This window comes from Callospermophilus lateralis, chromosome 18 (genome assembly GCF_048772815.1).
Source record: "Callospermophilus lateralis isolate mCalLat2 chromosome 18, mCalLat2.hap1, whole genome shotgun sequence".
NCBI classification, from domain to species: Eukaryota; Metazoa; Chordata; class Mammalia; order Rodentia; family Sciuridae; genus Callospermophilus; species Callospermophilus lateralis.
In genome coordinates, this window is record NC_135322.1 from 17,008,604 (window position 1) to 17,029,826 (window position 21,223).

The 21,223-nt window shown below is 47.7% G+C and overlaps 1 protein-coding gene across 14 annotated transcripts in view; it reads right to left on the reverse strand.

Moving 5' to 3' along the window:
- Positions 1 to 266: 266 nt before the first annotated feature.
- The window catches only part of Wdr62 (WD repeat domain 62), a 40,623-nt gene continuing 19,666 nt past the window's right edge, over positions 267 to 21,223 (reverse strand). For 3 of the 14 annotated variants that reach the window (XM_076837493.1, XM_076837483.1, XM_076837480.1), the window contains 22 exons: positions 19,474 to 19,565; positions 16,661 to 16,786; positions 11,593 to 11,660; positions 11,393 to 11,514; positions 10,545 to 10,620; positions 10,231 to 10,342; positions 10,080 to 10,143; positions 9,130 to 9,258; positions 7,819 to 7,952; positions 7,628 to 7,680; positions 5,775 to 5,993; positions 4,308 to 4,435; positions 3,881 to 3,975; positions 3,410 to 3,520; positions 3,019 to 3,153; positions 2,620 to 2,734; positions 2,387 to 2,528; positions 2,247 to 2,307; positions 1,418 to 2,095; positions 706 to 863; positions 428 to 617; positions 267 to 385 (listed from right to left, as the gene is read on the reverse strand). In XM_076837493.1, the coding sequence (XP_076693608.1) occupies positions 312 to 385; positions 428 to 617; positions 706 to 863; positions 1,418 to 2,095; positions 2,247 to 2,307; positions 2,387 to 2,528; positions 2,620 to 2,734; positions 3,019 to 3,153; positions 3,410 to 3,520; positions 3,881 to 3,975; positions 4,308 to 4,435; positions 5,775 to 5,993; positions 7,628 to 7,680; positions 7,819 to 7,952; positions 9,130 to 9,258; positions 10,080 to 10,143; positions 10,231 to 10,342; positions 10,545 to 10,620; positions 11,393 to 11,514; positions 11,593 to 11,660; positions 16,661 to 16,786; positions 19,474 to 19,565 (3,082 nt within the window). In that variant the 3' untranslated portion in view covers positions 267 to 311. Of the gene's footprint in view, positions 386 to 427; positions 618 to 705; positions 864 to 1,417; positions 2,096 to 2,246; positions 2,308 to 2,386; positions 2,529 to 2,619; positions 2,759 to 3,018; positions 3,154 to 3,409; positions 3,521 to 3,880; positions 3,976 to 4,277; positions 4,436 to 5,717; positions 5,994 to 7,627; positions 7,681 to 7,818; positions 7,953 to 9,129; positions 9,259 to 10,079; positions 10,144 to 10,230; positions 10,343 to 10,544; positions 10,621 to 11,392; positions 11,515 to 11,592; positions 11,661 to 16,660; positions 16,787 to 19,473; positions 19,566 to 21,223 lie in introns of all 14 variants that reach the window. The other 11 variants (XM_076837491.1, XM_076837485.1, XM_076837489.1 and 8 more) reach the window with 11 other exon arrangements.

Genomic DNA, 21,223 nt, shown 5'->3' on the forward strand with positions numbered 1-21,223 from the left:
AACTGCCCAGAGACAAAGTGAATTTATTTCCTGCTCTGCCATGGCCCACACAGCACCTGCCAAGACTCCATTGAAACCTTATCCCTGCCTTTGATGTACCCCCTTAAATCAACCACCGGAGCCATCTCAGAGCAGGACGGACGTGAGTTCCCGGCAGGTCTATCTGAGGATGGCCCTCTTCCCCTCTCCCTGCATCCACCTGACAGTGGCTTTGTGGATGGGCCAAGACACACACCAGGAACTATTGCTCCAAGCTGTCAGTTTATTTCCTTAAAATAGCAATTTCTTCAGAACAGGGCGGGTTGCTAGCCTCAGTCCCCCCGAGCCTTCCTGCGCACGGCCTGCACCAGCAGCTCTGAGTAGTGTTCCAGCAGGGCTTGCAAGTCTGGACTGGCCAGGGGGCATAGCATAGGTGGGAATGGGGGGCCTGGGCTGGCCAGGGGGCATAGTGTGGGTGGGGACGGGGGATCTGGGCTGGGTAGGGTTGGGGCTGGGGTCGCATCAGTCCCAACTAGCCAGTCGCTGGCTTCCAGCTGGCTGTGGATCCAAAGGAAGGTGGAAGCCAGCTCAGCCTGTGCTTGCTGCCGTTCAGTGCCCACCTGGTTGCTGGAGACCAACTGTAAGGTATGTCAACTATGTCAGGGGCCAGCCAGGCCAGACAGTCCCAAGGAGCTTCCTCAGCCCTTTCCCTCAATCATGGCTTACCATGTGGTAAAGGTCCAGGGCTTCTTGGAAGGCAGCCTGCAGTCTGTGCACGATGCTCCCCACATTGCTCAGCTCAGGGGGAGCTGAAGGAAGGACCTCAGCTGGCAGCCTGTGTTCCCTCCAGTGTCCAGGGCTGCTCCGGATCAGACTGGGTGCATCTGAGGGTGGACAGGAGGGAATGAGCAAGACACTTTGGCTTTCTACCTGCTCTGGGAAGAATCCAGATGGTTGGACTGATTTCAAATATTGTTCCATCTAGAACACTTCCCTCAGTCCCCAACGTTCCCTCCCCTTCTCTCTGCAGGTCTTTGCTAAATGTAACCTCCTCCCTGTGGCCTTTTCTCATCCTCCTGTTTAAAGTGGCCACTGGTGCTCGCCTTCTCACTGCCCATCCCCTTCTCTTAGTTCTCTTTAGCACACAGCACTCTGATAAATTTGACAATTTCCTTATAGATTTTGTCTGGCTATCTCCCCCAAGAAAGATGTCAATTTTTTGTTACTTTGTTTGCCACCATGTCCCATGTCCCCAGGACCTAGAACAAGACTCAACACATATATTGATGTGCTCATTAAACATTTATGCAAATAAATGAACAAATGAAAGATTTGCAGAGTCCCTTTGTTTAGGTCAAGTGCCCAGATTAGAAGCTGAGCCAGCTAGCACAGGGGATGACCTTAGGGGTCTGTCCCTTGTCCTCAGGGTAACACTCACCAGGGGTGGGCTCCAGGAGGGATGTTGTGCCACCAATGGCCCCAGGCCTGGTGTCTGCAAGCTGGGGGCTGTTGGGGTGGGCAGGAGGGGTAAGGGGCTCAGGGGCTGGGAGCTTTGGAAGAAAGACAGAGTTGTGGAGCCTCATGGTGCTCACATCAACAGGGCTGGGGGCTAGGAAGCCGCCTGTTATACCCGCTACACCAGGTTGGGTGTCTATGAACTCCTGGGACCAGACACATGTGGTAGGTGGCTCCAGCGGGGGTGGAGGCAAGAGGAGCCTATCATAGACACTTGACAGGGTCAGTCTCAAGCTGGCTCGGGCCTCATGGTTGCCCCAGGAGGGCAGGACGGGTTCTTGGCCTTCATTGTCAGAACTGGGTATCACTCTGGTGGTCATGGCCTTGAGCTCCTGGCCCAAGGAGGCCAGTTCCCCCATGGATGAGGGCCTGTGGAGGGGCCTGGTCAGCTCAGCCACGACTGGGCTCTCACTGTCCCCAAGGGAGATGCTGCGTGATATCCTGGCATGGGAGCTAGCAGTGGTCTTCATGTATGAACAGGGTGAAGGGAAGACACCCTGAGCCAGGCCTGGGGCAGGTATCGATGTGGGTGTTGGCTTCCTGTCTGTGGTTGGCACTGAGGAGGCAGGGACACAGGGCACCAGGCCTGGGAGGCAGGGGCCTGTAAAGGAAGCAGATGGCTTACTCTCAACACATCAGTCACAGAGGGTACAGGGTCTGAATGGATACTTCCCACAGTTAAGCTGGGCACCCAGGGCTGTTTGTCTAGATGAGAAACCCAGGGCTGTTTGTCTAGAATTGGGAACACTTACTCAGTGGGCACCAGGCCTCCAGGGTTTCGAGGGATTCCTCAGCCTTCCCCCCAGAGAGGACCTGCAAGCACAGCTGAGGTGAGGACAAGGCCTCCTAGTTCTCAGCCCTGTGCCCTGAGGGAGGTGACTCCAATACTCACGTTGATCTTGTCTGGGGAGGCGTAGCCAGTACCTGCTCTCAGGAGCTCTGTTTTGGGCTGGCTTCCCCCTTGGCCTGTGGACTTGACCTCTGGAGACTTCAAAAGGTGCAGGGGCAATTGGGAAGGGAAGGCATGGGTGTACCTGAGGAAGCCAGATGGGAGAGAGACCCTCACACAGCCTGCTCTGTGGTGCCTGTAGGGGCGGGGGAATGGAGGGAGTTACTAGCTTCTACCTGGATTTCTTTTGGAGGCGTGAGAGAAACTGGGCTGAGATGCTCAGGCGAGGATTGAAGAAGTAGTCCTCAGAGTCAGAGACCTTTGTGTCTCCCAGGGACCCAGGGAAAAGCTCTAAGAGAAGATGATGACAGGGCCCTCAGATTCCTCTTGGCCAATCAGTCCTGGATGCAGGCAGACCCACGGGCCAGCCAGTAGATTCCCAGAAGCCCCATCAGCAGACACAACACACGCACTTTAGAAGCCAGCAGAGCAGGGAGAGGAACTGTGCAGCTCAGTTCTTAAGAGGTCATCTGCTCTCCTGCTCTGCCAGGAAAAGACCTATCCCAGGGATACCCACACTGTGCTCAGCACTAGACAGACAGCCCAGGCAGGTCTGGTGCTGGGTCGGGCCCTACCTTCAGGGTGGACATCAGTAAGCGTCTCAAAATGGTGGCGGAGATACTTCTCCTGCTCGGGGGTCTGAGGCAGGGAGCTGTTGGCCAAGCCTGGTCCTTCAGGTCGGGACGACTCTTCTGCTGTACCTGGGCATTCTGGAAAGAGGTGCCAGGAAGGAGGGACAGGGAAGAGAAAAGCTGTCAATACCATGAGTCATGGCAGGTGTCACCTGACAATGTAGAAAGCTGGACTAACCTGTCACACACCCTATTGCCATTGGGCTGAGAGAAAAGGATCTCATCTTCCACGCAAGGAAACTGAGGTTCAGGCCTAACATGGGGCCAGGAGGTTTTATGTATTGTGACTATCTCTTAGACCCATGCACGGCCCTTACCCAGGTGTCTGGCTCACCTGGCATGTGGGGCTTCATCATAGCACACTGAGGGTCTGGGTCAGGTTGTGGAGGAGTGGAATCAGTGGTGGCAAAACTACACTCCAAGTCGACTTCCGACTCCCCTGAGTCTGCAGGAACAAAGCACAGGTCAGAAGTCCACTGCTGGGGCCCTTCCTGGGTGAGCCAGCCAGGACATGTGGCTCAGCTGCTCTTGGGCTTTGGTTTCCCCATCTGAAGAATGGAGGCAATGATAGCCCACCTCCCATTTTTATGAATCAGCAAGTTACAACCAAGGAGGTGGCAGAGTTGGGCTCTCAGCTAGGGGGCTGCTGGGTTCCAGAATGTTCAGGTAATAGCAGGGACTATGTCTGCCTTCTGTGACAGACAGTGAGCTCCAGGAGGATTGGGTCAAGGTCACCATCAGTGCCCAGAAAGGGGCCTAGCTGAATGAACAGACTTTTATAGGCCTTTGTCTGCCCTTCACTCACCCTCAGGTTGGCTCTGATCCTTGGAGCTGATGGAAGAGACTCTGAGATAGGAGTCTCCTTGCTGGTCTCCAGGCCCTGACTCCACCTCCTTCTCACTGAAATGCCAACAGGGGGGATTGTACTGGTAACAACTGGCCCCCACCCTGAGCTCCTAGGTACCTGCGCCCTGCTCCTCCTGGGAGCACTTCTGCAGCCTCTCTTGCTTCCTTTGAGTGCTCCCTTCCACATTTCAGCTGGGGCCAAGGAAACTGAGGCTGTAGCTGAGGCGACAGGCCTGGGCACCTGACCCACCTGGGACTCATCCCTCTGCCTCACCCATCCTTATTCCCACAGGCCCACTGGGAGAGCAGAGTTCTTCCAGAGTGTGCCTATCAAAAGGGGGTTTCCTCTCTCCGACTAAGGCTGCCCTTGGTGCAAGGGGACCCACCTGTCTGTCCCTGTGATTGTCATTCCTGCCTCCAGGGAGTAGATGATGAGCTCTCTGGCCTCAGGTGACTCCCTCTGTAGGGGCAGGAAGGAGGAATGCCCACAGCCATCTTCCTGGGGACTCTCTGACTAGGGAGGGAAAAGCATAGCTCTTCTGAGGCAGCAGTGGCACCCAAGCTCTCAGATACTAGCTGTTACATAAGTGATGGAGCAGGAATAATGGCAGCAGCCCACTGCTGGACACTGAGCTAGAGCCTCTGCCAAGTGCTCTGCTACCCCCGCCCCGAGTTCCTTCTGTGCTCCCTCTGCACTACTGGTCCCTTTACAGGTGGGGAATAGGCATGTCTTCAAAAGGATAAGAGGCCCAAGGCTTCAAGAGTCCATTTATACGATGCTTAAGAATAGGCACACCACTGGGTGCAGTGGCGCATGGCTATAATCCCAGTTACTCAGGAGGCTGAGGCAGGAAAAATCACAAGTTTGAGACCAGCCTCAGCAATTTAGTGAGGCCCTAAGCAACTTAGTGAGACTCTGTCTCACAACAAAAATAAAAAGGGCTGCGGATGTGGCTCAGTGATAAAGAACCCCTGGTTTCAATTCTAAGTACCGCCCCAAAAAAAGAAGAAAAAAAAGCCATCAAGCTGTATACCTATATCTATGCACGTTACTGGATATATAACATGTATTAGAAGAAAATTTATAATATTATGTATTAGAATAAGAAAGAATGATCTTTTATAAAATAATAGGGTAAGAGCTAAAGTTGCTTGGTTACCTCTCTCTAGAGGCCCAGGCCTTGTCCTTAGCACTGCATTTCTACAAAAGTCCTCAGAGGCAGAGGAGATTGCTTTATTTATTTTGGGTATTAATTTATTCAGAGATGGTTTTGACCTTTTTTTTTTTTTTAAAATGGAGGTCTAGAGAGGTAAGCCTCTTACTTCAAGTCACATGGACACAGGGCTTAAACCAGAGCTCTGTCTATTTGAATGGCCCCCACTCAGGAATAGGCCTATACCAGGGCCCAATTTCCTTCCTTCCCTCCTTCCCTCTCTCCCTCCTTCCTTCCTTCTTTCTTTTTTTAAACCAGGGATTGAACTCACGGACACTCAGCCACTGAGCCACATTCCCAACTATTTTGTATTTCTTTAGAGACAGGGTCTTACCAAGTTGCTTAGTGCTTCCCTATCGCTGAGGCTGGCTTTGAACTTGCAATCCTCCTGCCTCTGCCTCCCGAGCTGCTAGGATTACAGCAGCTGTGCCTGGCTTCAAGGCCCCATGTCTTAACTCCAAGTGACCCACTTCCCAAAGAACCCCAAGGTTCACCCTTCTGTCCCCCACTATCTCCCATAATCTTTTCCATACCCCTGGAATCAGACACTCAGCACTATTTTCAAAATGAAAGCATGGAAACCCCAAGTCCTGGGTGGGAAGGCATGGGGCAGGGGCTGCAGGCTGGGCTAGGACGTACCTCGCTTAGCAGGCCTGCCAGGTTCTGTGGCTCCACTGTGTCTAGAATGGAGTCCTCTAGACTTTCAGGCTTCATGGGGGTAAAGTAGCAATCCAGGTCCCGGGCATCCAGAATGGTCTTGAGGGGCTCCTGGTCAGCCCGCTCTGCCCAGCGGCCATGTGGCTGGTAGCTGCGCTTGGTGTGGAAGGCTGAGCCATCTGCCACATCATCATCTCCTAGCTTGAGGGACAGTGGATGGTCAAGCAGCTAGCCAAGTGCTCACCAACTGCAGTGAGAGCCATGGACACTGCATGGACCTCACCCAGTCTTTTGGCTTTAAATACTTTTCAGAAACAACTTTCAGAAACATATCTCCAGCCTTTCTCTTAAGGCAGCTGCTCTACATCTCTGCGTGGATGTATAGTAGACATTCCTGAGTTAACCTGTTGAAAACTCCACTCCTGATCTCCCCAAACCTGTTCCTCCTAAAACCTTCCCTGCCTTTGTTATTCTTTCCAGTTGTTCAGGCCCTAAATCTTGGCCTCATCCTTTCTTCCTCTCCCTCAGTCTGTCCCTTATGCTCCACATTGTGTGTCATCTGCAGATTCTGCTAGCTCTTCCATCCATATATCCAAAATATGGCTACCTCTCCTTACTCCCACCCTAGTTCTACTTAACACTGCTTCCTGACAAAACCACTGCTGGAGAGACAGTGGAGGGTGCTGTTTTAGAACACAGGGTGTGAAGCTGGCCTGCACAGGGCCAACCTCACATCTAATGCCTAGCAGTGTGACACCTGGCTAATTACTTATACCTTTCTGGGCATCATTTTCCCTATCATGGAGCTTATCTTATAAGCTTATCTTATTCTTAAAAGCCCCTACCTCAGTGAGGATCCAATGAGAAAATATATATAAAAGGCTTAAAATAGGGCTAGGGCTGTGGCTCAGTGGTAAAGCACTTGCCTAGCACATGTGAGGCACTGGGTCTGATCCTCAGCACCACATTAAAAAAAAAAAAAAAAGGTATTGTGTCCACATACAATTAAAAAAGTACTTAAAAAAAAAAGAGGCTTAAAACAGAGAAAGCATGCTACGAATATTTGTTGAATGTCATTCTAACTGTAATATGTGTTCACAAGAAGCTTGCTGGGGGGCTGAGTGAGCATGGCTAGGTGCCCTGACCTGGTCTGCAGAAAAGGATGCTCTCTGAGGAGCTGGCATTTATGCCTAGACCTGAGGTATGACATGTTCCTGAAATACTCCCCAACCTAGATGTTAGGATTCTGCTGTTGGCTTCTAACCTACAAGCCCCCAGCCAAGTCAACATTCATTCCATCTTGTTGTTGTTGTTCATTCCATCTTTTTTTAGTACTAGGTATTGAATCCACATGCACTCGACCACCGAGCCACATCCCCAGCCCTATTTTGTATTTTATGTAGAGACAGGGTCTCACTGAGTTGCTTAGCACCTTGCTGTTACTGAGGCTGGCTTTGAACTCAAGATCCTCCTGCCTCAGCCTCCGGAGCTGCTGGGATTATAGGCATGTGCCACCATGACTGACCTTATTTTCCTTCTTAATATCTTTTTCTCCATAGCACTTATTAGCTCTCAACATACTACATAATTTACTTATTTAATGTGGTTACTGTCCCTCTCCCACACTAGCAAGTGAGACTGGGAAGGGTGAGCTTTTTATGTGTCTCGATCACTGCTTATCTCCAACAGCCAGTACAATGCTGGAGCTGAAACTGGAAGGACAATGAGGTTCTCCAAGCAAAGGAAAGACCTGGGAAGGGTTCCTAGAAGGAAGAGGAAGATGGGGAGGCCCCTCCTTGCAGCCCTTAGGCATTCGACTCTCCCAGAAGACTCACCAGTCGCTTGGCCCAGAGTGGCAGCTTGCCATTGGTTAGTAGGCACTGAGGATCTGGAAGGACATATGGAATCCATGAAAAGAGAACAAACAGCTCAAGTGACAAGTATGGTAGTGGGCCAGACCCCCCAGCAATGATTCCCTATGCTGACAATTCAAAATAGGCCCCTGCAGATAGGCCCTTTCTCCAACCTGGATCCAAGCTCTCTTTGGACGGTGTTTTCAGCAGGTCCTCTGGTTCACACTCTTCTTCCATCTCATCTTCTGTCTGCTCTCCAGGGCTTAAGGACAGAATCTCACTGGGCATGGATGCATATGTCTCCTGCCTAAAGCCAGGAAGAAGGATGAAAGGAGAGATATATAAGAGGTGAAGTGGGAGGACATGCCTAGACCCAGGCCCTGTACTAAGCTCCACAGGGACATAGTTTTGGCTTCCAGCCAAGATGGTGCCAAGAGGTGTTAAACTTGACACATCCTCTCCACTAGAAACATATAATAAATGAGATATGATAAAGGCTGGGTTTGATGACAAGACTGTCTAAGAACACAGCAATGGGACACACAAAGCAGACAATGAGGCCACAGTCTTGTGTCACTGAGTTCCCTTCAGGTGGAAGCAATGAAGCTTTGCCAATTCTGAGTATGAGAGGCTTAATCATGCTGGACAAGGTGGGCCCCGGAGCTCCACTGTGGGGTGTGAGCCTCAAAACCAAGAGCCAAAGAAGCTGCCCACTCCCTTGATGCCTAAGTCTGTGACACTCCAGTGCCACCTCAGGACCGGTGGCCCATGTCAAGGCTTGGTCCCCATGGGGCCTTGGGAGTCCACATGGAGGTAATGGCAAATCATCCAGGAGGAGAAGCACAGATAGAGATAGATCCAGAGGTACCAGAGAGGAAAACCAAAAAATCTTCCTGCTCAAAATAATTATCCCACCATTGGGCTGCAGATGTCTCAGGGACAGAGTGTCTGCCTCACTTACACATTGCCCTGGGTTTGATCTCCAGTGCCCCACACAAAAAAGAAAAAACAAAAACCAAATCAAAAAACCCTCCCACCCCAAACAAAAAACTAGAGCCTGAGTTTGCTCTAAATAAAGTTGGTTTGCAGCATAAAGATTTCAAAGAAATATGTTTGAGGGACTCGAAGAAGTAAGTGAAGGAATTTTTTTTTTTTTTTTTTTTTGAGAGTAAGAGGACACTCAGCTCCGCTGTACTCTCCCCTGATTACCGGCTCCCAATCATTGCTGGGTCAGGGACCCTCTGGTTTCCCCAGACCCTTGGGGCTCCTCCATTACAGTATCACAGTGCTCAGAGGATTGCCAAGCACATTGATTCTGTGCTTCAAAACTCTTCTCATATGTGTTTAGAACTTTGTTTTCAACGTTTGTCTCCTTGATCAGGCTGTGAGTGTGCTAGGGCAGGGCCTAGGGCTGTTTGGGCCCTGGTCATGTCCCCACATCGCTCCTCCAGGGATCCCTGGGGACTGGATGAGACTGCCAGGACCTGGGGTGGCTGCCCCACTTCCTGTCCTTGGGTTGCTGTTGCCGCTGCTGCTCCTGGTGGTTGATCTCCAGCAAGTGCTGCTTCATGCAGGTGGTAATCTCTGGGCCCAGGTGCCAGATGAATACACAGCTGCACAGGCAAAGGAGAGATGTGGAAGAAGGACTAGATGAACATGGGAGCCACTGCCACATCTGACCTCAAAGGTCACCAGAGTCACCAGAGTTAAGACCCCATTCCCCAGAGGCTCTGGATTATTGGATGTACACTCTGGTCTGGGTCTAGGACATCCCAGCAAATCAGTGCCTTCTCTGGGGGCCTCAAGACCTGAGGAAAGGGGCTCCGGGGAAGAAATGTGGTAAATTTAAGGGTGTGACAAAAGGGACTTCCTTGGGCACCAACCACATGCTACAAAATTTACATATAGAATCCCAGTCAATTCTTTTTTTTTTTGGGGGGGGGGTACCAGGGATTGAACTCTGGGGGCACTCAGCCACTGAGCCACATCCCCAGCCCTATTTTGTATTTTATTTAGAGTTAGGGTCTCACTGAGTTGCCTAGCAGCTCACTTTTGCTAAGGCTGGCTTTGAACTTGTGATCCTCTTGCCTCAGCCTCCCAAGCTACTGGGATTATAGGTATGAGCCACTGGTGGTGCCTGGCTCCCAGTCAATTCTTATCATACAATTTTGAAGGCAGAAGTATCAACTCTTACAGAAGAGCAAAGTGAGGCTCAGAATGGAGAAATGACTAGGTTATAAGAAAATAAGTGACAGATCTAGAGTCTGAACTCAGGGCTGGGTGTGAAAACCAAAATGTACATTGTCCAAGATGGGAATGAGTTGGAAAGCTTAGAAATGCTCTTTGTGAAGAGGCTGTGAACATAGTACTGCTGGTCCCACCCTCTCCCCAATCAGAGGGATACAGCTAGGGATGGCCTCTAGGGTAGTCCCACCTGTCTCCAGATACTGTGATCAAATGACGACAGTCATAAGTAAACTTCATGCCGGTAACAATTTCTGCAAGCAAAAAGAGAAGCCACCCATGTGTCTGAGTCATGGCTGTGGGTGGCAAGGGAGGTGGGCCAGGCAGTGAGGCACACTCACCTGAATGGCCAAACATCTTGGCAACGCACTCTCCTGAGTAAAAGTCTATCACTGAGATGCTTTTGTCAGAACAGCTCGTGGCCAGGAAGGTGCCTGAAGGGTCCACGTGGACCTACCAGGAAAAGTCCTCTCATGTCATTCAGGCTGCCTACTTTATCCCTCTGTGAGGCCTGGGCGAAACATCCCAGACCCCGCTGACTGACAATCCACTCTGCGTGGACTCTTGGCCCAGGGCATCATCATAAGGCAGCAGACAGGGGCCTCGGTGGGGGTGGAGGTGTGTGGCTCCCATCCCAGAGGCCCCCACTACTTACCTTCAGCAGAGATCCTTCATCGCCCTGAGAGCCCTTGTAGCACTTCTTCTGCTTCCCATTCACTGTGTTGTAGATCCTGGGGAGTGGGACAAGATGTGGGGACATAAGGAGGGCCCCGCCCTCATGCCAGTCCCATTTCCCCTCTGGCTCCTCTGCCTTCCTTTCCCCTGGCAGTTTCTTACTGCCTCTAGCCCCCTGTCTGCTGCCTGAACTGAAACCCTGCCTCAATCTGAGATTGTGGAGGCAATCTGCTGTTAGTGTCCATGGGCCCTCCATACAGAAAGCTTAGTGCCTGGCCCCCAATCTGAATAAGCCCATGAAGGAGATGGAGGACACATCTTCCCCAGCTCAGTTCTTATGTTCCCTTCCTTCAGGAAGCTCTGCTTGATCTCAGGTGGATTTGGATATCTCCCTTGGGCCCCTGAAGCCCCCTGGGCTCCCTTTGTCTTACTCCTAGCCATTCTGCACTGCTACTGCCTAATGATATGACTGTGTCCTCCAAGTGGATTGTGAGCTCTATGAAGAAGGGCCACTGCCATGACCCCTGCACTGTCTAGCCCAGGAAGGGCTAAGGAAGGTGGGTGACTGAGTTTATGATCTCTCAGTCACTCCACACAGGCTTCCAGGAGAGTCTAAAAGAAGCCCTCTGTGGACCTACTGACTAAGCCTAGAAAAGCCTGGCTTCTAAAAAATACCTGCTGGGTTCCTTCCCCTCCCAGCTTCTTAGGGGCCAGGTAGGGAAGAAAGCAGGCAGCTAAGGAAAAGATAGAACCCAGTGAGGTCCCTTACAGGCCTGTTCAGAAACCAGCCCAGGTCAGGACAACAAAGGGTGCAGGGAAGCTTCTCACCTCACATTGCGGTCCTGGCAGGCCACAGCCACATACTTCTGTGTGATGTCAATGTCCATGTCGTACAAGGTGGTTTTCTCTGCTACATGGTGGGTACGGACAAAGTGTAGTCCATCTGAGGACTGGCAGAGCAGGAAAGACCTTCAGTGGACACTCCCGACAAGCTCCCCCTCCACCCCCAAGAGTTCACCCCACCCTACCCTCTTAGCACTGCGAAAATAGATGCTCTTGTCTGCCCCACAGCTGATCATCTGTATGTCTCTGTTGCCTGGGAGAGGAGAAGACAGAGGGTTAGCAAGGGCTGGGCCACATGGTAAAGGAGGGACTAGCTAGACAACTCTACAGCAAGGGCAATCAAGCAACTTTGGATCAAGGTGGGCTCCCTGGAGGTAAGATGGGTGCTGAGCCTAGATGAAACTCTGTAAGACATGAGCTTTGTACATGAGGGGGCACAGATGAAGCTATGAGCAAGGTAGGACACTGCAGAGCAAGGGCATACAGGGAAACAGACCAGGGACTCAGAAGCGATACCATCTCCAATACAGAATATATCCTGTTTGATTCTATTCTTCGTGGTACTGAAGATTGAGCCCAGGGGTGCTCTACCACCAAGCTACACCCCCAGCCTATTTTTTGAAATAGGGTCTTGCTAAGTTGCTGAGGCTGCCCTTGAACTTGTGATCCTCATGCTTGAGTCTCCCAAGTTGCTGGGATCAAGGTGTGTACCACCACGCCCAGCTCCCAATGTGTGATTCTGGTGAGTGACTGCAACAGCAGAATGGAGGTGAGAATGCATAACAGACAAGTGGAAGACAGGCCAGGAGGCTGGTGCCATCAAGATAAACAGAAGCAGTGTGTAATAGCACACGCTTGTTATCCCAGCTACTGGGGAGCTCAGGCAGAGGACTGCAAGTTCAAGGTTAGCCTGGGAAACTTAATGAGACCAGTCTCAAAATAAAACAAAAAAGGGCTTGAGATGTAGTTCAGTGGTAGAACATCTGCCTAGCACATGAGAGGCCTTGGGTTCAATTCCCAGCAACTAAGGAGGAAAAAAAAAAAAACACACACACACACAAAAAACAAACAATCAGAACACCCATACTAACCTTAGGCTAGGCCTCATATATTTGTTTGATCGACCTGAATGAACACTCACCATCCACTCCACTGTACACACAATGGGGCTCAGAGACACAAAGTCCTTGTCCCAAGGTGCATAGAAAACTAGGGCAGGGCCAGGACTGAACACAGGCATCCTCTGGTGCTGGAATCAAGGCTGTTCGTGCTGTGCTTGGAACCCAGGCTTCCCCTTTGTGCCTTGGCTTCAATGGGCCTAATAACAGTTCCTCTCCTATAGAGCTATGTGAAGCCTTTGTAACAGGGCTGCCATGTGGTAAGCCTAATAAAGGTTCCTGTTTTTAGTATTCTCATGTCTTTATAGAATAGAAGCCGTGGTAAGGTTGAGAACAAATAAAAACTACTTGGAGATCAGAATAGTCTCTGGCTATAAACAGTGGTTGCAATCTGTAACAGCTCAGACCTGTGGACGATGAACTTGAATGGGGATTTCTCAGTATTATGCTGTAAACTACATACATTTGTTCACTTGTTTAGACATATTTCACAGAAGACAGTGAAAAGGCTAAGCCTTCAGCAGGGCAGCTTTCTACAGGTTTTGAGTAGCCAGGGCCCAGTTTATACTATTTATCCAAGATTTTGAGCACTGCCCCCGGGGGAACCAGACCAGCCAAAGCAAGGAACTCAGGAGCCTAGTTTAGGGTCTGCATCCTTTTAGATTAGCCAGGGGTTCTAGTGAAGGTCCATGACCTTCATTAAATGGCCTTAAGGACTGACTCCTGGCTACCCCATTAGCCAGTCAGTAATTCTCCTAGATCTAGACCATTATTTATTAAGGGTGGGCCTAGGGGCTGGGGATGTGGCTCAAGCGGCAGTGCGCTCGACTGGCATGCGTGCGGCCAGGGTTCGATCCTCAGCACCACATACAAACAAAAATGTTGTGTCTGCCGAAAACTAAAAAATAAATGTTAAAAATTCTCTCTCTTTTTTTTTTTTTTTTTTAAATATTTATTTATTTATTATTTTTTTTTTATATTTTTTTTTATTGTTGGTTGTTCAAAACATTACATAGTTCTTGATATATCATATTTCACACTTTGATTCAAGTGGGTTATGAACTCCCATTTTTACTCCGTTTACAAATTGCAGAATCATATCAGTTACACTTCCATTGATTTATATATTGCCATACTAGGGTCTGTTGTATTCTGCTGCCTTTCCTATCCGTTACTACCCCCCTCCCCTCCCCTCCCCTCCCCTCTTCTCTCTCTACCCACTCTACTGCAGTTCATATCTCCCCCTTGTATTATTTTTCCCTTTCCCCTCGTTACCTCTTGTATGTAATTTTGTATAACCCTGAGGGTCTCCTTCCATTTCCATGCAATTTCCCTTCTCCCTCCCTTTCCCTCCCACCTCTCGTCCCTGTTTAATGTTAATCTTCTTCTCATGCTCTTCGTCCCTACTCTGTTCTTAGTTACTCTCCTTATATCAAAAAAAAAAAAAAAAAAAAAGGGTGGGCCTAACAGCTGATCAAGCTGTTATAGTTACTGATTTATTCTAACTACCTATATCCTATAGAATAGGATGGTTCAAATGTTTTCTAAAGATGTCTAAAAAAAAGGGGCTGGGATTGTGGCTCGGTGGTAGAGTGCTCGCCTAGCACGTGCGAGGCCCCGGAGTTGAACCTCAGCACCACATAAATAAAATAAAGATATTGTGTCCAACTACAACTAAAAAAAAAAAAAAAATGTCTAAAAACTTTCATCTGACCAAAGGCTTTTGTTAAGCCTTTGTCAAAATCTTTTTTTAAAGAGAGAGAGAGAGAATTTTTAATATTTATTTTTTAGTTTTCGGCGGACATTGTTTGTATGTGGTGCTGAGGATGGAACCTGGGCCGCACGCTTGCCAGGCGAGCACGCTACCGCTTGAGCCACATCCCCAGCCCCAACCTTTGTCAAAATCTATCAAACACTTTTAATTTATCTGCCCAGCTCCTCTACCCCTCAGCTAGATTAGGACAGGAAGTGGAGAAGACCAAAGGACATCAATACTTTCTCATTCACAAGATTATATGTGAATAATCTTCATAGTCAGGAAGGTAGAGTCAGTTAATGTATTCTCTCCATGAATAGATTCCTGTTGGATACAGATTTTCATGTTCTTTTTCCCTCCAGTACTGGGGACGGAGGGCCTTGCGCATGCTAGTCAAGTGCTTCATCACTGAGCTACACCCTCAGTGCCCTTGAATATAGTTTTAACATGTTCTTGGGTTTTATCAATTAAACCCTACAGGGCCTGCTTCCTGTTCCCTGGGAATACTTTAGGGACAGGGATCTCCATACTGAATCTCTCCAGTCCTGTGAGAGTCCCTTTGATTTCCTGTTGAGTGTGGGCTTTGGGCGAACAGTCTTAGGCAAAATCCTAAGCTCTGTACTTTCTGGCTATGTGGCTATCTCTATAAAATTCAGGAAGAAGAGGATAAATGCTGGGAGGAATCAATGTCTATCCAGTTCACAGAATGCAAAAATCTCTGCCTAGCACAATCTATTTTTTTGCCAAAGTTACAAGTGCCCATTCTGCCCTCTTGGCGAACAGTCTTAGGCAAAATCCTAAGCTCTGTACTTTCTGGCTATGTGGCTATCTCTATAAAATTCAGGAAGAAGAGGATAAATGCTGGGAGGAATCAATGTCTATCCAGTTCACAGAATGCAAAAATCTCTGCCTAGCACAATCTATTTTTTTGCCAAAGTTACAAGTGCCCATTCTGCCCTCTTGTGGATTAGCACTCTGATTTCCTTTTGGGTACCAGCATTCTCCTAATGCTGATCCTCTGGGATCAGAGGGTAGAAGCAGGTGGGGACAGGAGTCACAGGAGACAGACCTGGACCAAGAGAACAAGTCCTGACACCAATAATTGCTTCTGGGAAGGCAGTTGCTTCAAGTCAGGACAAGGAAATTCAGCCCACAATTTCTGCCAAAATTGAGAGGAAGAGGGGAAATCTCTTCCTGGGGAACAACAGCAACCAGAAAAGGCAAGCAGAGAGACAAGACAGACCTGAAGGTGAGAAGAGAGATGACTGAACAAGACGCTGAAATGTTCAACATGACACAGAAGTAAAGAGCACACAACACGGGGTAACAATGGTCTGGTCATATGAACACAATAGTCCATATATGGCGGGGCATGTGCAGCTTGTCTGTAACTCAGGGATATAAGTTGCAGACCAGTTTCACAGCATACAGGGGCTGGAAAGAGCTTTTTAAATTTTAGGATTTGAAAAAGCTCCCTTTTTATTCTACTTTGAGGATCTATATAATGCTTTTGTATTTCGTATCTATTGTGACATAAAACCAAAGTGAAAACATAATTTTTTTTGAAGAGTCAGAAAAAGAAAATATTCTTTTCTTTCTTTCTTTTTTTTTTTTTTTTTGAGACAGGGTCTGTGTTGTCCAGTCTTAAACTCCTGGGTTCAAAAGATCCTTCTGGAGGTCAGGGGTGGTGGTGCATGCCTATAATCCCAGTGACTTGTGAGGCTGAGACAGGAAGATCAAAAGTTCAAGGTCAGCCTCAGCAACTTAGCAAGACCCTCAGCAACTTAGCAAGACCCTCAGCAACTTAGTGAGACCCTGTCTCAAAATAAAAAATAAAAAGGAGCCTGTAATTCCAGTGGCTCGGGAGGCTGAGACAGGAAGCTCATGAGTTCAAAGCCAGCCTCAGCAACAGTGAGGCGCTAAGCAACTCAGTGAGACCCTGTCTCTAAATTAAAAAAATACAAAATAGAGCTGGGGATGTAGCTTGGTGGTTAAGTTCAATCCTCAGTACCAAAAAAATAAAAAATAAATAAAAAGGACTGCAGATGTAGCTAATTGGTAAAGCATAATTGGGTTTAATCCCTAGTACCAAAAACAAAACAAAACAAAACAAACCCTCCTGACTTAGCCTCCATAGTAACTGGGACTATCACCATGTACCACCACACCTGGACCAATTCACTTTGTAAATATAATCTGTGGGTATTAATTTTCATAAACAAACAAACAAAAACCTAAAAAATTCAGTCTTTGGATCCAGCTGTGCCCTGAATGCAAAGCTTATCTCTCCTTCTCTGTTTAAGCTAGACAGAGTTCTTGCTGTTACTTGCATAGGGACCCATCTAATCAGGCACAGGAAGCCGGAAGGATGGAGCTCACCAGTAAACTTAATGGCTGTGATGGAGGAAGAATGGTCGTCCAGGGTCTGCTCCAGGTTGTAGTTTTTCTCCACATTCAGCACATGGATCAGTCGGTCTCGACTGGCAGAGGCCAGCAAGGTCAGCCCTGTGGGTACAAGATGAACCTGGGTTCCCTAAGGCTTACTGGATGCCTTGGCCTTCCAGAAGGACAGTGTGACTGGATAGTCCAGTCTTTGGAGAAGGGGTTTATTAACTCAGAGATGGAGCCAACTTGCCCCAAAGCCAGAAAGAGCCATGCCCTCCACATTGGGTAGTCTTTCTCCAGAGCACCCAAGCTTTTACCATCAGTTCAGGGAGTACCAAGGATGCTCACCCTTCCCCCCGACAAATGTCCACAGTAGCCATTCTGACAGAGCCCAGTACCACCCCCACCAAGTTCAGCTCCTTGGCATCCATGTGAAGACCTGGCACCCTTTCAGCCTCATCAGAAAATACTGCCCTCCACGACACATTCTGGACTCTGGCTCCCTAGGACTGCAGATGTAGCTAATCGGTAAAGCATAATTGGGTTTAATCCCTAGTACCAAAAACAAAACAAAAATAAAGTGCTCATTAGGGCACTAATGACTGTCTGCTGCCATATTCCTTCTGCCTTCCCTACTGGACCTCCTCAGATAGTGCCTACCTGTCACATAGTGTGGCTCAGGCCTAATAAAGATGCTATAAAGGACAATATTGGAACAACTGGCAAAATTCTAATACAACCTCAGGAGGGGAGCTCAGAAAAGGTGTAGAGTCAATAGAGATGTAGAGAAAAATTGGTGGACAGAGGGTGTGGATTATGGAAGAATGAGAAAAGACGGTGGGAAAGATTATCAAGTAACATAAAAGGACATAACTATACCTACGCAGAATTCCTACCAAAAATGTATCATCTGAATCAAGTCATGGGGAAAACAAACAAACTAAATTTGTGGGAAATTCTACAAAATGACAGGCCTGTACTCTGCAGAAAGCTGAGATCAAAAAGACATGTTCCAAAATAAAGGCAATAAAAAATCTGAGATAATTAAAATGTGAACCTGGGGCTGGGGATGTGGCTCAAGTGGTAGCGCGCTCGCCTGGCATGCGTGCGGCCCGGGTTCAATCCTCAGCACCACATACAAACAAAGATGTGTGTCTGCCGATAACTAAAAAATAAATATTAAAATTTTCTCTCTCTCTCTTTAAAAAAAAAAATGTGGGCTGGGGATGTGGCTCAAGTGGTAGCGCGCTCGCCTGGCATGCGTGCGGCCCGGGTTCGATTCTCAGCACCATGTACAAACAAAGATGTTGTGTCCGCCGATAACTAAAAAATAAATATCAAAAAATTCTCTCTCTCTCTCTCTCTCTCCTCTCTCACTCTCTCTTTAAAAAAAAATGTGAACCTGGATTAGAAAAACAAGGGGTGCTATAAAGGACAATATTAGAACAACTGGCAAAATATGAATAAGGACCACAGACAATGACAGCACAGTATCAAAGTGAAATCCCAGATTTGATAAGTGCATTGAGTTATGTATATGGATGTCCTCCTTCCTAAGAAATGTTCCCAGCATCTGAGGGTGTGGGAGCATCATGTCTGCAACTTATTCTCAAATAGTCCATCAAAAATGAATGATAGGGGCTGTGGCTATAGCTCAGCAGCACAGTGCCTGCCTAGAATTTGTGAGGCACTGGGTTCTAACCTCAGCACCACATAAAAAATAAATTAAATAAAGGCATTCTATCCATTTACAATTACAAAAAAATTTCTTAAAAAAAAGTAGTGTAATAAGAATTGTAATGCATTCCACTGTCATATTAAAAAAAAAAGTGAATGATAGGCTGCGGTTGTAGCTCAGAGGTAAAACACTTGCTTAGCATGTCTGAGGCACTGGGTTCAATCCTCAGCACCACATAAAAATAAATAAAATAAAGGTATAAAAAAAGAGAATGATACCTATATATATTATCATCTTACTTTATGCATAAATGTGTGTATATGTAAACACATGTATATATGAGAAGTACATACATGTATATACACAAGGAAGAAATGGAGAAAGGGAAAGCAGAGAAAGTTATGATTAGTGAGAGGGTTAGACTAAATTTAAAAGAAAAACACATGAATCTGGGTGAAGGGTATGTGTGTAATTATTATAATATTCTTGCAATTTTTTTATGTGGGATTCAAGCTTTTTCTTTTTTTTCTTTAAATTTATTTATTTTTAATTCTAATTTGTTATATATGACAGCAGAATGCATTACAATTCATATTACACATATGGAACACAATTTTTCATATCTCTGGTTGTACACAAAGTATAGTCAAATCACTTGTGTCTTTTTTTTTTTAGAGAGAGAGAGAATTTTTTAGTATTCATTTTTTAGTTCTCAGCGGACACAACATCTTTGTTTTTGTATGTGGTGCTGAGGATCGAACCCGGGCCGCACGCATGCCAGGTGAGCGCGCTACCGCTTGAGCCACATCCCCAGCCTAAGCTTTTCAAAATAATGCCCAATAATCACTTTATCTTCTCCAGTAGAGGATGAGTTCATTCAGACGCTTACTCACTCATCTCTCCAGCTTGGGCATTGTTGGGGATGTTGGGACAACAGAAGCAGGTTGAGCTAAGCCCTGCAGGTGTCTTGGTTTGTGGAAACCCAGCCACCCCGGTCCCAGGCTCCAGCAACCTGGGCCCTTACTAAACATAGGATTCCCAGCTGTCAGCCACAGTTCCACCAGATATCAATTACCCATTCCTGTTAGGGAGCTGCCCCTCTTTCTCCCACTAGCTGCTGTGAGCTCACCTGTCTCAGGCTTGGAGTACTCCAGGCACAGCACCTCAGCATCGTGGGCCTCCACTTTGACCAGCTCATCCATGAAGTGCAGCTCGTGGATCCTGGAAGACATAGACTGACCATGTACCCTGCCTGGAGCCCCTACCTCCAACCCCAGGTGCTCTGCGACTGCTGGAAAAGGTCAGAACAGCCAAGTAGGCAACGACGGAGTCCCCTTTCATGCCAACTAGTATAACGATGCCCAACATAATGTCATCAAGAACCCAGCCATTGTAAAGGGAACAGCATTGAGCCATTGAGACTTCAGCAGGCACCAGTCCCTTGTGATTCATGGGTCAAAATATACCCCCAGGGATCAAAGACAGTCCTCAGGGGGATAGGCATTTGTGCAGGACAGCATTAGAGGTGATCTCTGATGGGATTTGGGGACATAATCAAGACTTTCATTCTTTGGCTGAGGCTGGTCTCAAACTTGCGATCCTTTTGCCTCAGCCTCCTGAGTTACTAGGATTACAGGCATGTATCACAATGCCCAGACTCATTCTCATTCTTTTTTTTTTTTGGTACTAGGGATTGAACTTAGGGGCACTGGGCCACTGGGCCACATCCCAGCCCTATTTTGTATTTTTATATATATATATATATATATTTTTTTTTTTTTAGTTGTAGATGGACATAATACCTTTCTTTTATTTATTTATTTTTATGTGGTGCTGAGGATAAAATCCAGAGCCTCACACATGCTAGGCAAGCGTTCCACCACTGAGCCCCAGTCCCAGCACCCCCTATTTTGTATTTTATTTGGAGACAGAGTCTCACTGAGTTGCTTAACACCTCGCTTTTTGCTGAGGCTGGCTTTGAACTCATGATCCTCCTGCCTCAGCCTCCTGAGTTGTTGGGATTACAGGCGTGCGCCACTGCGCCAGGCTCTAGACTCATTTTAAATTTTTTTTGTAGTTACAGATGGACAGAATGCCTTTATTTTATTTATTTATTTTTATGTGGTGCTGAGGATCGAACCCAGTACCTCATGCAAGCGCTCTACCACTGAGCCACAGCCACAGCCACAGCCCTAGACTCATTTTAAATCAAGACTTTTTTCATTTTCTCCAAGTGGAATCAGTCAACAGGTCATTCTGGCTCTTCCACTGTCATTCTGTGTGATTTTAGCCTAGCCACTTGACCTCTCTGGTTTCAGGTCACTCATTTGAAAAACAGCTAAAAGAGCACTTACATGGTGGGGAGGTTCAGTGAGAGGATTAAGCAAGTTGATACACATAGTGCTCAGGCCAGTACCTGGCACAGGACAACAGTGCTGGTCCAGTGTTGGCTCTTGTTATTGTTCTGCCATTCATAGCAGAGCCACATTCCTTCCTCACACAGTGCATGATATCACAACAGTTACCAGTGTTTAAAAATCACAGAATTTAACAGAAAAAAATTTTCACTTTCCACTCTTGTTGGTGAGAAGACAGGACAACTTGTAGCCTGCCCTCCAGGTGCTTCATGGTACTACCTCTATGGGGCACAAGCTCTCCAGTTCTCCCAAGTCTCTTTCATCCTCCAGTAATTCAAACACCCAGATGGTCACAACTGTCCTTTGTCATTTAAACCTGGTCCCTGTAACAGGGCTCATGTTCTGCCAGCATCTATTAAAATACTGAGCCCTCACATGCCCCACCCTCTTAATTCCTCTCTCAAGGCCACCAGCAGCCCCCTGACATTTCATCATTGGTGCCACATGGCTGGTGAAAGTGTC